The sequence below is a fragment of the Ranitomeya variabilis genome, chromosome 4 (assembly GCF_051348905.1).
Source record: "Ranitomeya variabilis isolate aRanVar5 chromosome 4, aRanVar5.hap1, whole genome shotgun sequence".
NCBI lineage: Eukaryota > Metazoa > Chordata > Amphibia > Anura > Dendrobatidae > Ranitomeya > Ranitomeya variabilis.
In genome coordinates, this window is record NC_135235.1 from 623,184,449 (window position 1) to 623,203,113 (window position 18,665).

The 18,665-nt window shown below is 45.7% G+C and overlaps 1 protein-coding gene across 1 annotated transcript in view; it reads left to right on the forward strand.

The window, feature by feature from the left end:
• The first annotated feature begins 270 nt into the window (after positions 1 to 270).
• LOC143766104 (urotensin-2 receptor-like) overlaps positions 271 to 18,665 on the forward strand; it is a 51,519-nt gene continuing 33,124 nt past the window's right edge. Inside the window, exon 1 of the mRNA XM_077253503.1 lies at positions 271 to 1,475. Coding sequence (XP_077109618.1) covers positions 340 to 1,425 — 1,086 coding nt within the window. The 5' untranslated portion in view covers positions 271 to 339 and the 3' untranslated portion in view covers positions 1,426 to 1,475. The remainder of the gene's footprint in view (positions 1,476 to 18,665) is intronic.

Here is an 18,665-nt window from a genome sequence, read left to right on the forward strand (position 1 = left end):
GTGGAGGACAAAAAGCGGGAAGAATGAGACAAGTGCAGTAGGCGAAGAGGACAAACAAGCAGGCAGTGGGATGGAAAATGTGACACAAGGAACAAATGATGGATCGAGAGCTGAACAAGAGCTAAACACAAAGGAAGGGACAGAACAAGGGATCTGTAAAGTAAGAAGATAGAGAAGGATGGAGAAGATAGTGAGGGAAAGCTGTGCTGTCGTCACCGCCTCTCTCCTCCCCCTCCCTTCCGTTGTTTCCCTCTCTCCTTTGCAGTTTCTAGCTATTGAGAAACCTCAGTCTTCTCCATAAGACGGTCCCTTCCCCGGGCCGGCTGCTCGGACACTCTAATGGAGCCCAACTCCTCCGGCCCGGGGAACTTTTCCAACCTGGACCTTCGGGGGTACAGCATGGAGGAATTAATTATCACAGCAACATTTGGTACCATCCTATCTCTGATGTATGTGGCTGGAATGGCGGGCAATGTGTATACCTTGGTGGTCATGTGCCACTCCATGAGATATGCTGCATCTATGTACATATCCATCATCAACCTGGCCCTGGCGGACCTCCTCTACCTGTCCAGCATCCCATTTATCGTGTGCACCTCTTTCGTCAAAGACTGGTACTTTGGGGACATCGGATGCCGGATTTTGCTCAGTTTGGACCTCTTTACAATGCACGCCAGCATATTCACCCTCACTGTCATGTGTACCGAGAGGTACATGGCGGTCACCAAACCTCTGGACACGGTCAGAAGGTCCAAGGGCTATCGAAAGTCCATGGCCATTGCCGTATGGGTGCTATCTTTTCTTCTCACCTTGCCAATGATGATCATGATGACCCTAAGAGAAGTAGAGGGGAAGGGGGTGAAAAGGATGTGTGCCCCAACGTGGAGTGAGGATGCCTACAGGACGTACTTGACGGTACTCTTCAGCACCAGCATCATGGCACCAGGTATGATCATTGGCTACCTGTACACCAGGTTAGCCAGGACTTATCTGGAATCTCAGAGGAATCCCATCAATAAGAAGGAGAACAAGAGGTCCCCGAAGCAGAAGGTGCTAATTATGATCTTCAGCATTGTCCTGGTCTTCTGGGCTTGCTTCTTGCCTTTCTGGATCTGGCAGCTAATCCGACTATATGACATGTCCCCTCCACTCTCCTCCCAAACCCAAAAGTGCATTAACTACCTGGTAACCTGCTTGACCTACAGCAACAGCTGCATTAACCCTTTCTTGTACACCCTGCTCACCAAGAACTACAGGGAATATTTGAAAAACCGTCACAAGAAGTTTTACAGGTTCACCTCCTCCTTTAAGAAAAGAGGCTCCCACCTGCATTGCTCTTCCTGGGGTCGCTCAATGTCCTCCAGCAATCATTATGACTATGTGTCTGAGTCTATGGGCATGACATTTGTCAGGGACATCAAGTGAGGAGGCGCTCAGCTTCAGGTTCAGCACTGGCAGGGGGACCTCCGATTCTGGTAAGTGACAGCAGGCCAGCATTGGCCTTTGTCAAGATATTTTAACCCCTCTGCTGCTGCCTGCTCGTAGCTACTGATCCTTTTATGATTGCACAATAGATAGCAAGGGGAACCTACCAGAATGTGTGATTTGTGTGTACCTCTTACATTACCATATACAAAGAAAGAGACATAAACTCAAATTTATGCAGATTATTTATTGGTTACTATCCCTTTAAGAGAATTGATATTTCCTAGTAATAGCTTTGCTTTATAGTAAGTTTCCCCTTTCCTTATACAGTGGGGAAAAAAAGTATTTGATACACTGCGGATTTTGAACGTTTTCCAACCTACAAAGAATGGAGAGGTCTGTAGTTTTTATCGCAGGTTCACTTCACCTGTGAGAGACAGAATCTTAAAGAAAAAATCCCGAAAATCACATTGTATGATTTTTGCATGATTAATTAGCATTTTATTGCACAAAGTAAGTATTTGATATAATAGAAAAACATAACTTAATATTTGGTACAGAGGTGTCTTTTATACAGGTAACAAGTCCAAACAGGTGCAATTAATACAGGTAATGCGTGCAGAGTAGGAATGTTTTTTAAAGAAAAACTAACAGGTCTGTGAGAGCCAGAATTCTTGCTGGTAGGTAGGTGATCAAATACTAATTTCATGCAATAAAATGCAATTTTACTATGTAAAAATTATACAATGTGATTTTTTTTTTTTTTTTTTTACTTTTAGTTTCTGTGTCTCGCAGTTTAAGTGTACACACAACTAAAGTTACAGACTTCTCCTCTTCATAGGTGGGAAAACTTGCAAAATTGGCAGTGTATCGAATACTTATTTTCACCACGGTATATTCCCCTAATCAGAGATCTGTGCATAGTAAACAATTGAGCACTTATCACATTACTGATCCCCTATGTCCTTCCTCTCATGTCCCGATTCAGCACTGAAGCATTATAATGAAACACTGCAATGTGCCTGGATGAAGCTGCACCGCCTATACATAGAACAACACGGCATAGACAGCGACAACCCTGGCACACGCTGCAAACACGTTTCCTACAGCAGTGCTCCAGGTGCGCCGAACGTCTGTGGAGAAAATCTAATCTACCCGAAGATTTCATCCTTTATAAGTTTATGCTTAAAACATACAACACTGCCCTTCACCTCTCCAAACAAATCTGTTTCAACACCCTCATCACCTCACTATCCAATAACCCTAAACGTCTCTTTGACAGATTTTATTCCCTACTCAACCCAAGAGTGTAGGCCCCAACCACGTATCTCTGTGCTGACGATCTGGCCAATTATCTCAAAGAAAAAATTGACCATATCCGACAGGAAATTATCTCCCAATCCCCTCATACCATGCACTGTCCTCCCTCCCCCACTGCATCTAGCTCACTTTATGACTTTGAACCAGTCACAGAAGAAGAAGTAATCAGGCTCCTTGCATCTTCTCGCCCGACCACTTGCACCAGTGACCCCACTCCGTCACATCTCCTCCAGTCCCTTTCCCCTGCTGTCACCACTCACCTAACAAAAATATTCAACCTCTCTCTCTTCTGGTACCTTTCCCTCCTCATTTAAGCATGCCATCATACATCCATTACTTTAAAAAAATATCCTTCGACCAAAACTGTGCTGCTAACTATAGTCCTGTCTCTAATCTTCCCTTCGTCTCTAAACTCCAGGAACGCCTGGTCCACTCCCGTCTTATCTGCTATCTCTCAGATAACCCTCTTCACAACCCCCTACAATCCGGTTTCCGCTCTTTACACTCTACTGAAATTGCCCTTACTAAAGTCTCTAATGATCTACTAACAGCTAAATCTAAGGGTTACTGCTCCATGCTAATTCTCTTGGATCTCTCTGCAGCATTCGACACTGTAGATCATCGGCTCCTCACTATGCTTCGCTCCATCGGCCTCAAGGACACCGTTCTCTCCTGGTTCTCCTCCTATCTCTCTGTCCGCTCCTTCACTGTATGTTTTGCTGGGTCCTCCTCCTCTCACCTTCCCCTTACTGTTGGAGTTCCTCAAGGATCGGTTCTAGGCCCCCTCCTCTTCTCTTTGTATACTGCCCCAATTGGTCAAACAATCAGTAGATTTGGTTTCCAGTACCATCTATTTGCTGATGACACCCATTATACACCTCTACTCCTGATATCACGCCTGCCTTTTTAGATTGTCTAACTGCTGTCTCTAACATCATGTCCTCCCTCTATCTGAAACTGAACCTGTCGAAAACTGAACTCCTTGTGTTTCCTTCCTCTACCAATGTACCTATGCCCAACATTGCCATTTCTGTGTGTGGTTCCTCCATTACTCCCCAGCAACATGCCCGCTGTCTTGGGGTCATCCTTGATTCAGAACTTTCATTCACCCCCCACATCCGATCACTGGCTCTCTCTTGTTATCTGCACCTGAAAAACATTTCTAGAATTCGACCCTTTCTTACTTTCGACTCTGCAAAAACTCTCACTGTTTCTCTTATTCCTTCTCATCTGGACTATTGTAATTCTCTACTAATCGGTCTCCCTCTTACCAAACTCTCCCCTCTCCAATCTGTCTTGAATGCTGCAGCCAGAATCATATTCCTCACCAATTGTGCCTCTACCTTGTGCCAGTCATTACACTGGTTACCCATCCACTCCAGAATCCAGTACAAACTTATTACCCTCACCCACAAAGCACTCCATGGCTCAACAACACCCTACATCTCCTCCCTCGTCTCATTCTACCACCCTACCATGCCCTCCGTTCTGCTAATGACCTGAGGTTAGCATCCTCAATAATCAGAACCTCCCACTCCCATCTGCAAGGCTTTTCACGTGCTGCGCCAGTTCTTTGGAATGCACTACCCAGGTTAATACGATTAATCCCCAATCCATGCAGTTTTAAGCGTGCCCTAAAAACGCATTTGTTCAGACTGGCCTACCATCTCAACGCATTAACCTAACTATCCCTGTGTGGCCCATTCAAAATTTTTACCATAATCAGGTTCCTCGCACCATGTTCTCACACACTTTTTACAATAAATAGCCCTCTGTGTCTGTACTGTTACATACTTAGGCTGATAACCAGTTCATGCAGCATTACATTAACACCTGAATTCTTACATTAGGAATGGTGAGAACAATGAAATCAATTGTTACCATCCGCCTTTCGTGTCTCCCCTTTTCCTCATAGATTGTAAGCTTGCGAGCAGGGCCCTCATTCCTCTTGGTATCTGTTTTGATCTATGTGTTTATTATTATGCTGTAATGTCTTTGTATGCACAAATTCTCTCTAAAATGTAAAGTGCTGCGTAATATGTCGGCGCTATAGAAATAAAATTATTATTATTATTATTACTTACCTCACCTTTAAGTGAGGCTCCATATTTTCAGTCTTCCATATATATAGCAATGGGTCCCCAGGATGGTAAGGTAATAAACCTGAACCATCTTTGACTCATGACCTTCATAATAGAGGCCACAGGGTCAAATGTGTATGAGGCTGTTTCTCCTAATGTATAACATGGCCATGCGGTCACTAAATAATGCTGCTATAAGGGGCAGAGGTAAGGCTATGTTTGCATCCACATTAGTCCAATAGGAGCCGTTGCCAATTATGAAAAAAAATGGGTTCTTCGTGGTGGCTTTCATATTATTGGCTCTTTTAGCATTGCAGCCACCTTGATGTAAACCTGGCAGACCCCATTATAATATATGGGGTCCATTGGTCTCCATCATGTGTGGGATCTGACACAGTTTTTTTATTTCTGTAAGGGGGCAGGAAAACAGAAATAATAGCATCGGTGTGAATGAAGCCTAATTATGCCAAAAAGTGTCTAAATAATATCACCATAAAGTGCTGAATAGAATAGTGCTGTACATGTAACAATAACAAAAATAATATCACTATAAATGTCATGAAGTAGGATTTACCACGCGGTGTTATTTGATCTTTGAAAAACAGTCATATCAGTGTCATGAAGGATTAGTAAAGCGGCAGTGAAATCAATGGTGGCCTTAAAGAGCATCTGTTACTTGCCATAAATATGTATTTTTTTACGCGGTGTAATTGCCACTGTTCTCCTAAATCCGGCGTTGTTTTTCATTTTGTTCCGGAGCCTCTCCGTTCCTGAGATATGGCATTTTCTCTTCCCACTATATAAATCAAGCTTTGTTGGCCAAGTGGGGGTGATCCCTAAGAAGACACCCACAGAGAAGAGACGAGGACCAAGCTCACCTTACAAAAAAGGCTAGATTGACGTAAAGGGAAGAGAGGGCCATATCTTGGGAATAGAGAGGTGTAAGTGCAGCGCCCCAGAGTCCTGGTCGTTGCAGTACTGTGGCTCCGCCACTAAGGGGAGCTATGGTACGTCTGATGGCACTGAAGGAGTTCATCTGATCAGGTATCACAGACACCAATACATTTCACAGTCGGGCCTCTGGGGGGAGCTAAGGGTTCTATTCACTAGGCCACTCCCCACCATAGTGGGTAAACTGGGGGTCAGGCAGGAAGTTAGAGGAGAAAGCTGACTGGGTTGGAACCAGGCAACACCTTGTGGCAGAGGGTGTTGCAGGGGAAGATACAGTAGGGTCTCTGTCAGGGGTGGGATCCTGACAGAGGCTTGGCAACTTGAACGAACGTAACGGGACCGTGCCTGCTCAGGATAGCGGCGGTGCCCAAGGAAGGATTAGAAGCGAGATAGATTGTGCTGAGTGAGAGACGAGATCACGCAAAAGGAGAAATACCAGTAGGAGTCGTGCTGTAAGACCGAAGCAACATCCTACTGAGGCGCACTACCGGTGGCCGGAACGCCGAGGGAGTATCATAATATCTAGCTTCAAGCAATACTCTAAACAGCGGCAGGACAGTCAGTCTAAGGCGGGCTGTCTAACTTAAATCACCTATGCAGTCTTGGGGGGCAACTTGTGGAGAGGGGCGACTCTAGGGTCCCGGAAGAGCTCCGAGCCTACCCGTCAAACGGGTGCCGTCCCTACCAGGACATCAGGGAGGGACGGAGGATTAGCAGAACATCATCTAATCGAGTTGTGAGGGAACTTAAGAAACAGACACAACAGTTGTGGGGACTTTCCGTAAGCACAGCAGGGAAGGACCGCAACACATAGCGCTAGAAGGAAGGCACAGATTTCCACCTGTGAAGAGAACTCTGGAGGTGCCATTGGACCGGCTGGACTTGCGCAGCCTGGTGAACCGTGTTCTGGACTGAGGACCCAGAGATCTTCAGTAAAGAGGTAAAGAGACTGCAACCTGGTGTCCTCGTTATTTAACCGCGACCTGTACCCCACAACTGCACCGCACCATCACAGCCTCACCACCACCGTCATCCGTCCTATCATTTGCTGTGCGCCCCACGGCAGGGTCACGGACCGGGGCCTAGCCACCGTGACAACCCCAGAGCAGAGACTCAGAGGCCCGGTACCGGGTACCCCTCGGCCCTGCGGCAGTGGGGGCGCTTCAAACTTGGCGTCACGAACAGGATCTACTTAAGCCTGAAGAATCAGGTCATGTGTGCCTTGGAACTGTGATTTATTGTGCTTGGACTGTGCTTTATTACAAGGACTGTGTGTTGCCACTTGCCGCCAGAAGTTCCCGCCAAAACCGCCGCCATTATAGCGCTAAGGGGAGCGCAGGAGAAGAAGAAGGGCGTGGAAGTGGGCGTAAGCAAGCTGAAGAGCGCGAAAGACAATGGCCGCCCAGTCTAAGTATTTCTGCCCCTTGAGGACGTGTCCGTCAACAGCCGAGGTCCGCCTCCTGATCCTCAATGGTGGGCAGAGACAAAGAAAACGAAACCGCCCACGAAGGAGAGCGCGGGAAAAGGACCAGGAAGAAGAAGTGAGCGACATGGAGGACGCCATGGCGAGCCGCCCGGAGCCGGAGCGTGGGGTCGGAGCAGAGGACTCCCCCAGCCACCCGGAGGGGCACCGCAACCAGGCCTCCACCGCTGATGCTGAATTCCTGCAGGCCGGAGTGGACGAGCTCAGCGACCGACCCCGGCGGACGCAGCTGAGCATTGAGGCCGGGTGGAAGAAGGCCATCATCAGGAGCCTCACCAGACATCTGTCGGCAGCCTCATCTGGTCCGGAGCAGGAAAGAAGTCCCAGCGCTCCGAAGCCAGAAAGCAAGGCCCTGCCGGAAAGCGAGATGCTGCGAGCAGAGATGACAATGTCGCAGCACAAGGCCTCGCAACCAGCGTTCCAGACCCCAGCGGAGACGGAGCAGACCGGCACCGGAGGGACCGCATCTGAAGCAGGTATGAAGGTCGACCCTGCCCTGACAACTGACACCACTCCCGCGACTGCTAGTGCCACAGCTGCTGACTCCGTTCCAGTAACTGATCTTGCAGCAGCCGCTACCTCTGCTGCAGCAAATGTCCATACTCAAGCTGCACAGACCTCCATCGCTGCGCATGATTTAACAGTACATGCAAGACGGATTAACGGCGTTTGTTCAGCACTGGGTGTAACCCTGGACCTCACTTTGCCCAGGCCAAGAAGGGTTAAGTGCCAGGTGCAGCCCTGGAAGCCGTCCAACTAAACCTCGGAAACCTGAAACTGTACATAGTTAACTGTTTGTTTCCCTGCTTTTTGCTACTTTAAACCCGACCTGGGTTATTCTTAAAGGGATCCCTTTGTTTACCCGGGATCCCTTCTTCTGCTTTTTTGTTTTGTTTCCTGTTTATTCATTACTGAAAGAACTGCTGGAATCATGAACAGTGCATGATACAAACTGCTTGTAAATAGTTTGCACCTTCTTAAAGGTGCTTCTTACTGGTTTTACTTAAAGAAGGACTCTTTGTGAAGATACCACACCGGAACCTTTGCTGAGTACGGACTGGTAGCCTGAGAAGATATGCTACCCCATAGAGACTTAGTCCCCTCTTAAAGGGGATGTTCGTTTGTTGCACTTAAATGGTGATATTGCTTTAAAGGCTAAGAGATAGCAATAATGTTGATGAAAGAAAGTGATGATAATGTTTATATGAGAAAGTTATATGTATCCAACTAGTTAATTGTAAAGAAATGCTGATGATGTTCCCTGAAAGAATGTGAAAGCTAGAAGAAGGATGCAGTGGGCTCGTAGGGGTAGACGTAGTGTCCTGCATACGTGTTAGTAAGGAGGTAATGAGAAGGTTTAATGTTATGTAAAGAAAATGGTTGATAATGTTGATAGACAATGAGGATAGAAGGTAAACCCTGAGTCCTCATAGGAGTCATGTAGAGATGGCTCAGTGCTCTTAAATTGAAAGTAATGTTATGCTCTATACTGTGTATAGTAGTTGAAAAGGCAGTAGGCCCGGGCTGAACGGGGCGGTCCTGTAACAGAAAGGAGAGGCAGAAGGTCTGGTGCCGTTAGGACAGGCGGTCCTGCAGATTTAAAGTAGGAGAATGAAAAAGTTAAATTGCCTTATAATGTGATTATAAGAAGGTCTTTAGTGGATTCAGAGTGTATGTCCTTAAAGGCAATGTTAAATTATTGTTCAACAATTTTGCACTTAGTAGAATACCCGGTTGGGTAAAAGGAAAGTTATTTGTAGCATGTTGCTATGATATTTAACCATGTTTGAAACGTTCAAGTGTCCTTACCTCCCATAAAGGGAAGCCTGTTCAAACATACTTATTGTTATTGCACTCAACAAAACTGTATGTATTTTTGCTAATTTGTATTGTCGTTTTCTTCCCAGTCCCGGAGTACTGTGTTTAACCAGGGGGGAGTGCAGCGCCCCAGAGTCCTGGTCGTTGCAGTACTGTGGCTCCGCCACTAAGGGGAGCTATGGTACGTCTGATGGCACTGAAGGAGTTCATCTGATCAGGTATCACAGACACCAATACATTTCACAGTCGGGCCTCCGGGGGGAGCTAAGGGTTCTATTCACTAGGCCACTCCCCACCATAGTGGGTAAACTGGGGGTCAGGCAGGAAGTTAGAGGAGAAAGCTGACTGGGTTGGAACCAGGCAACACCTTGTGGCAGAGGGTGTTGCAGGGGAAGATACAGTAGGGTCTCTGTCAGGGGTGGGATCCTGACAGAGGCTTGGCAACTTGAACGAACGTAATGGGACCGTGCCTGCTCAGGATAGCGGCGGTGCCCAAGGAAGGATTAGAAGCGAGATAGATTGTGCTGAGTGAGAAACGAGATCACGCAAAAGGAGAAATACCAGTAGGAGTCGTGCTGTAAGACCGAAGCAACATCCTACTGAGGCGCACTACCGGTGGCCGGAACGCCGAGGGAGTATCATAATATCTAGCTTCAAGCAATACTCTAAACAGCGGCAGGACAGTCAGTCTAAGGCGGGCTGTCTAACTTAAATCACCTATGCAGTCTTGGGGGGCAACTTGTGGAGAGGGGCGACTCTAGGGTCCCGGAAGAGCTCCGAACCTACCCGTCAAACGGGTGCCGTCCCTACCAGGACATCAGGGAGGGACGGAGGATTAGCAGAACATCATCTAATCGAGTTGTGAGGGAACTTAAGAAACAGACACAACAGTTGTGGGGACTTTCCGTAAGCACAGCAGGGAAGGACCGCAACACATAGCGCTAGAAGGAAGGCACAGATTTCCACCTGTGAAGAGAACTCTGGAGGTGCCATTGGACCGGCTGGACTTGCGCAGCCTGGTGAACCGTGTTCTGGACTGAGGACCCAGAGATCTTCAGTAAAGAGGTAAAGAGACTGCAACCTGGTGTCCTCGTTATTTAACCGCAACCTGTACCCCACAACTGCACCGCACCATCACAGCCTCACCACCACCGTCATCCGTCCTATCATTTGCTGTGCGCCCCACGGCAGGGTCACGGACCGGGGCCTAGCCACCGTGACAACCCCAGAGCAGAGACTCAGAGGCCCGGTACCGGGTACCCCTCGGCCCTGCAGCAGTGGGGGCGCTTCATAAGAACAAAAGAAAAACAATGCCGGATTCAGGAGAAAAGCGGCATTTACACCAGGTTAAGACATTACATATTTATGGTAAGCGACAGTTCTTCCTTAAAGAAACTTCTGGACAAATTGAATCTACGCAGGCCCTTCAATTTACAAAAAAACTAGAGATTCTGACCTAAGATCCCATCACAGATTTTGATCCTACCAAATGGAAAAACATAAGTTCCCATTTTACCATAAAAATTTCTGCTCTTCTGCAAGGACTTCTATTTCCATTGGGCCATAAGGATGGTGATGAGGTTTGGTGCTCATGTTGGTCTTGGGCTTTGTTTAGGTATTGGATAATTTTGAAATCAGGACTCTGGTGGTGACCAGTGAAGTTCTTCCACGCTGTACTAATCCTTATGGGCTTCCTTTTGCCCATAATGAAACATCATGATTAGTGATGATCGAGCACTAATATGCTCAAGTGCTTGGTACTCGAATCAAGCAGGTCGGACGCTGGGACGGGCTCAAGTCGAGTACTTAGTGTAATGAAAGTTAATGGGAAGCTCAAGCCTTTTTCCAGAAGACCCTAACAGGAGGGCTGGAGAGGCAGGAAAATCATTGAAATAGAGGGAAACAGTGCTCACATGGAATGGGAACAGCATGGGGAAGACCCCTGGAAGCATCTGTGACTCCCAGGTCGCTGCTGGGAGCAATGTTGTCAGAGCATTCCGCCACTTTTACGGACTGATGATAAAACATAAAAAACAAAGGTAAAATGGATTTTACAGGAAAAACAGTTAGAAAACATTGTTTACTGTATAATGAATTGTAAATAAGCTATGTAAGGCAAAATTAAAAAGAGAAAAAGAAAAATGCCTCCTCCACCCCATAATAGTTGGGCTAACTCTCACCATATTTCCCCGTTGCCTATGACTATAGTAGATGACATAGTAGAGGGGGAAATAAAACTATTCCCACCAGTAGTTACTGGTAAATGTATTTTTAACAATTCACTACTTTATCTGGGCAGTTGACATAGTCAGACACATCCTGTTTAATTTATGAAGGAGGAATGCTGAAACTCTGAAAGCCTAGGCAGACAATGCAAGAATTGCCAAAAATTAGAATGGTGAGGGACTCCGATACACCCTGTATTAGACATAAAGAAGGGCCTTATACACTGTGTCTCATCATCATCTACCTCTTGAGACACTGATTGCCTTTCCCCACTGCCATCTTCTTCTGACCATGGATGCTCAAAGATTTTGAGCATAACCACACACGATCTCCACATGTCCCTCTTGAAAAGTGCAGGGCGAGAGGCCAGAATCAATAAATGGAAATGTAAAGAGCTCCTTGGACTGTCTGAGTGTGTTAGCATTTTTCTCCTGGGACTCACAATGGTGGGAGGAAGGAGGATTATGTGGTCCAGACTCTTAGCTAGTGAGACTGAACCATGTGGAAGACATGTTGGTGCTGGGAAACATACTGGAAGCATTATCTGCCACCCAACCGACCACCTGTTCGCACTGTTCTGGTTTCCAGCGTGGTTTCCCACGCCCCCCCTGCAAAGTGGGACAGGAAGCTAGGTCTCGTGGATAAGCGTGTTTGTTGTGCTCCCACAGCAAGCACAGCTTCATCTAGCCCTCAGCCTCTGCGTGCAACATCAGCAGCACCTCCACTTAGCCATCCCTTATGGTACGCCTTACACATTTTAAATTAGATATAATAGTAGTAATAATAATAATCTTCATTTTTATGTAATATATGCCTGCAAACTTTCTGGTACTATTAGAAAAAAGAAAATATGTAGCCCTGAAAAAGACTTTTGTTTTTAGGTTGCAGCAACAATATACCTATAGGAGGGCTCTAAGGCAATAAAAACTGCTTATATGCCTGTAATCCAAAACTATCCCTCCTCCAACAGCTATCCCTACACTGAATGCAGGTAACAGTGGTTTTACTTGAGAAAGAACAGTATGTAGCCCTGAAAAGGACTTTTGTTTTAATGGTGCAGCAGTAGTAGTATAAGTAGTGCAATAGCAATTATACACTGCCTATATACCTGCTCTAATCTAAGCTCTCCCTCCTAGATCAACTCTCACTAAACTGCTTCTAGAGCAGTTTCTTATTTGCATCTCAAAAACATTTCTAGAATTCGCCCTTTTCTTACTTTTGACTCTGCAAAAACTCTTACTGTTTCTCTTATTCATTCCCGTCTGGACTATTGTAACTCTCTACTAATCGGCCTCCCTCTTACCAAACTCTCCCCGCTCCAATCTGTCCTGAATGCTGCTGCCAGGATCATATTCCTCACCAACCGTTACACCGATGCCTCTACCTTGTGCCAGTCATTACACTGGCTACCCATCCACTCCAGAATCCAGTACAAAACTACTACCCTCATCCACAAAGCACTCCATGGCTCAGCACCACCCTACATCTCCTCTCTGGTCTCAGTCTACCACCCTACCCGTGCCCTCCGCTCCACTAATGACCTCCGGTTAGCATCCTCAATAATCAGAACCTCCCACTCCCGTCTCCAAGACTTTACACGTGCTGCGCCGATTCTTTGGAATGCACTACCTAGGTTAATACGATTAATCCCCAATCCCCACAGTTTTAAGCGTGCCCTAAAAACGCATTTGTTCAGACTGGCCTACCGCCTCAACGCACTAACCTAACTATCCCTGTGTGGCCTATTAAAAATAGAAAAAAAAAACAAAAACACATAATCAGGTTCCTTGCATCGTGTTCTCATACGCTTTATGCAGTTAATAGCACTCTGTGTCTGTACTGCTACATACTTAGGCAGTTAACTGGTTCATGCAGCTTTACATGAACACCCGAGCCTTACACTATGGCTGGTCCAAATAACTAAAGCAATTGTTACCATCCACCTCTCGTGTCTCCCCTTTTCCTCACAGTTTGTAAGCTTGCGAGCAGGGCCCTCATTCCTCCTGGTATCTGTTTTGAACTGTGATTTCTGTTATGCTGTAATGTCTATTGTCTGTACAAGTCCCCTCTATAAGTTGTAAAGCGCTGCGGAATATGTTGGCGCTATATAAATAAAAATTATTATTATTATTATTATTATATTATTATTCTAGAGGAGAGTGTGCCGAGAATCACATCACTGAGTCTTGTATAAGAACCGGTGATGCAATGCGGCCGGCCAGTCACAGTAATGCCAGTAGTCAACATGGCTACAGCATTACCGTGTATGTTAGGAAATCCCTGCATGCTTCTTGGCTGTTTAAAAGGCATGAAACATGCGAGGCGGGGCCTCGAGCATGGTGCTCAAGCACCTGTTATACTTGATCGAGTAACAAGCGTACCCAAGCACCCCAATGTTCAATCGAGTATAGAGCAGTGGCGGGCCCGCTTGCTCATCACTAGTTGTGATGGGACATTAGCCTTTGTTTGATGGAGACCTTCCACAGTAAAACAGCCTGGAATGAACAAGATATCTTGGTTAATTTTGTGACATATCAGTAGCATGCTTGGTAAGAAATGGTGTCACTAACATGTTTAAGCTCTCAGTTGACATTGAGGCCTACATTGCAACCTCACTTTAGAAACCCCATTAAGGCTGGACTTCCATTCAGTGAAAACTCCTCAGTAGATGGCCTCTTTGACAAGTCTCCATATACACTCACCGGCCACTTTATTAGGTACACCATGCTAGTAACGGGTTGGACCCCCTTTTGCCTTCAGAACTGCCTCAATTCTTCGTGGCATAGATTCAACAAGGTGCTGGAAGCATTCCTCAGAGATTTTGGTCCATATTGACATGATGGCATCACACAGTTGCCGCAGATTTGTCGGCTGCACATCCCAAAGATGCTCCATACAAGGCAGGATGGATCCATGCTTTCATGTAGTTTACGCCAAATTCTGACCCTACCATCCGAATGTCGCAGCAGAAATCGAGACTCATCAGACCAAGCAACGTTTTTCCAATCTTCTACGGTCCAATTTCGATGAGCTTGTACAAATTGTAGCCTCAGTTTCCTGTTCTTAGCTGAAAGGAGTGATACCCGGTGTGGTCTTCTGCTGCTGTAGCCCATCTGCCTCAAAGTTCGACGCACTGTGCGTTCAGAGATGCTCTTAGGCCTACCTTGGTTGTAACGGGTGGCGATTTGAGTCACTGTTGCCTTTCTATCAGCTCGAACCAGTCTACCCATTCTCCTCTGACCTCTGGCATCAACAAGGCATTTCCGCCCACAGAACTGCCGCTCACTGGATTTTTTTTCTTTTTCGGACCATTCTCTGTAAACCCTAGAGATGGTTGTGCGTGAAAATCCCAGTAGATCAGCAGTTTCTGAAATACTCAGACCAGCCCTTCTGGCACCAACAACCATGCCACGTTCAAAGGCACTCAAATCACCTTTCTTCCCCATACTGATGCTCGGTCTGAACTGCAGGAGATTGTCTTGACCATGTCTACATGCCTAAATGCACTGAGTTGCCGCCATGTGATTGGCTGATTAGAAATTAAGTGTTAACAAGAAGTTGGACAGGTGTACCTAATAAAGTGGCCAGTGAGTGTATATTAACCACTTTTTTTGGCAAGACCCCAATTCCAGAACAGCATGTTTCAATAGGTGGTCGCCTCAAAGCAGTTTCATGGGTAGCTTTCAACATATTCCGTCACACTTCCTTCTATTGGTTTCTATAAATTTCCTCTACTTGATAAAACCCACCCACCATCTGGTTCTCTTGACGTTCTTCACCAGAACGTGTCTTAATATCTGCCAAGAGAAAATTCTCCACGTCTTCATGAATCCTGTTTGTTTCAAATCCCAAGCCAAGGAATATTCCCAGGAGGCGTTGTCATCTTCTGATTTAACATTTAGTGCTTTTGGAAGGTGAGGAGGAGCTTTAGGTAGAGATGAATGTCACAGGTTAACTTGGCTATTGGCTGGGATGCAGCTTGCAGCAGTATAAAGTTCCTCCAATTGCTCTGTCCGCAATTCGGATAAAGCAAGGTCAAAATATCTCCTTTAGATAAGTTACTGTCACTCTATATACATCTATCTGTAAATATCTTTATATCATCTACTATCTATCTATCAATATCTATCTATAAATATATATCGCTATCTATATTTACTGTATATCTACATTACTGTGGCCCAATACTCCTATGTAATGTTAATATCTCCTACCTAATATTGTGCTGCTCCCTTTACTGCCAAAGCAGCTGTGACCTATTGAGGCCTAAGCTCCAAAAGATCCTTGAAGGTGTCCTGCAGTTAGGGCCGTCTCCAGGTTTTTGTGGGCCCTGGGCGAAAGAGTCTCAGTGGGCCCTTTAACATACACCATGATTTATGATGCACAGATACGACAGAGAGATATAGTATATATTTCTACAATACGATACAATGTCAAAGATTTTACTTACTTCTTACCACATAATGCTCCATACAGAATAATGAGCCCCATATATTGCTCCATACAGTATTATGGGCACCACATAGTGCTCCATACAGAATAATGAGCCTCATATATTGCTCCATACAGTATTATGGGCACCACATAGTGCTGCATACAGAATAATGAGCCCCATATATTGCTACACACAGTGCTCAATACAGAATAATGAGCCTCATATATTGCTCCATGCAGTATTATAGGCACCACATAGTGCTCCATACAGTATAATGAGACCCATATACTACTCCATATATAATGGGCCCCATATGATGCTCCATATATAATGGTCCTCATATCTGATGCTAGAGTGTATGATGGGCCCCATATATGATGCTCCAGTGTATGATGGGTCCCATATAATGCTCCATATAAAATGGGCCCCATATCTGATGCTCCAGTGTATGATGGGCCGCATATAATGCTCCATATATAATGGGCCCCATATACTGTAGGATGCTCCAGTGTATGATGAGCCGCATATACTGCTCCATATATAATGGGCCCCATATCTGATGCTCCAGTGTATGATGGGCCGCATATAATGCTCCATATATAATGGGCCCCATATCTGATGCTCCAGTGTAAGATGGGCCACATATAATGCTCCATATATAATAGGCCCCACATGATGGTTCCCATATATTGCTCCAAACATAATAAAAAAAATGAAATACTCACTTCTCGCTGGCGGCTACTCTGCTCCGGACTCCTCAGTGTCGGCGTTTTCCGGCTCTCTGCTGCACTGTGACTGCTCAGGCTGAGGGCGCACAGATGTGACATCCACAGGCCCCTGAAGAAGCCACTCAGTGTGGTGACACGTGTTGGGCTTACACGTGTCTGACCAGGACTCCTGCACCTTGTGATCCTCTGACCTCTTCTATGAGCATTTAACCATTCTATTCCTCTTGCAGTATTGATAGTGCTTTGTGGCACACTGCTCTCCTCATCCATTCCCAGGCCTTGCATATTGCGGTCCTCATAGACCCATCATTTTTCCTAGAGTTTTCTTTCTCAAGTTGCTTGTGCCTGCATTCAGCACCTATTGTTTTCATCTGACACAATTGCATGATTTTTTGGCATTTATCAGATGTGCTCCATCATGATTTAATCCTCCAGTGTTTGTTACCGCATTGGATTTGCACTGCACTTGCATAGGGGCATACCTGTACTATTATAGATATTGAGACGGACTTGTCTTATTTGTTTCAAGGTCCACATACTGGGTGTCAGCCATTCATCATTTAGGATTTCTTGGTCAGCAGGTTCCATTATTGTTGCATTTTTCATATTCAGTATTGTATTTCTAGGTGTCAGGAGGACTGGTCTGTTATTTCCCTTAGGTGGGCATGCACCAGTTTGGTTTTTAAATGTTTTTAATCTGTTTTGGCATTTTTTGTACATCAATAAAATATTGTTTGTTTACATGGTGGTCCCTGTATCTGTGCATGTTTCTTTCCTTCTTGATACGCATCCATTTGTTTTGTCGTGCCAAAGATTGATCCCTTCTTCAATATGATGGTGGCCTCCTATTTGTTTGTGTGTCAGATATGACGCCACAGCAATGGAACGGGGAGAGGTAAGTATTGCAAGTAGCGGGGCCCTGGACAAGCAGAGGGGCACTTGCGGGCCCTTATAGCGCGCCGATGTCCCTGACGACAAGTGGGCCGCGGCACTTACCTGGGTGCGCCGGGTGCTGATGCCGGCCGCTGATGCCGGCCCTGCCTGCAGTATCCAGTAGCCTGTCCTTTATGTCCTGTGTGTTGCTCGGTGTGGCCTCCATAGATCAGAACTGATTTTCTAGCACATTCCACAGATGATCGATGGGACAGAGACCTGGGAAATGTGAAGACAATTTGTCACCTCCATCTCTTTGTCACGTTTCTCCTCGTTTCTATTCCTGAAAATTGATGTAAAAGAAAATGAGATTTGTCAGGACGCCTTCTACCATTCCTCCATGGTCTAATTCTGATGTTCATGTGCTGTGCCCAGTGTGGACACTTTCAGGCGCCAACGGTCATGATGGGAACTCTAACAGGTCTGTATCTAGCCCGATACACAACAAATTGCCATGTTCTGCATGTTCAGACATTTTTGTAACATATGCAGTACTGGTCAAAAGTTTGGATACATATGTTCATGCATTGGTTTTCCTTTTCTTATTGGAATGTGCACATTGTAGATTCAGAATGAAGGCAGCAAAACCACAAACATATATTGAAACGAGTTAAAAAATACGCGTGAAACAAACCAGAATATGTGTTACACCTCAGATTTCTCAGTTTCCCCCTTTTGACCTGATGACACCTTTACATCCCCCTGTTTCTCTCCCAACAGCTTCATTAGGTTGTCCCCAAAAATGGCCTCCAATGAACAGGTCGACAAGTTAAGAGTTTTTGTGAAATCACTGTTCTTCAGAAAGAGTTTGCGATAATCAGGTGTGCTTTGCAAAGGCAGTGCTGGTACACAGCTCTATACAGTGCTGAGCCCTATAGCCCAACTGGTCTAAGCCAGAATATGGCAAGAACCTCTCAATTGAGTAAAGAGAAGAGGCAGCCCATTGTTGCTTTATGACATGAAGTTCAGTCAATACAGAAAATTGCTAGAACCTTGAAGGTATACTGTTGTGCAGTAATGAAAACCATGAGTTGCTATGATGAAATTAGCTCTCATGAGCACTGTCACAGGAAAGGAAGACAGTGAATGACCTCTGCTGCAGAGGATAAGTTCATCAGGGTTACCAGCCTCAGAAACCACAAATTGACAGCACCTCAGATAACAGTCCTCATAAGTGATGCAAAGACATCAAAAAGCAGACACATCTCAACATCAGCTGTTCAGAGGAGACTGTGAGAACCAGCCTTTATAGTCGAATTATTGCA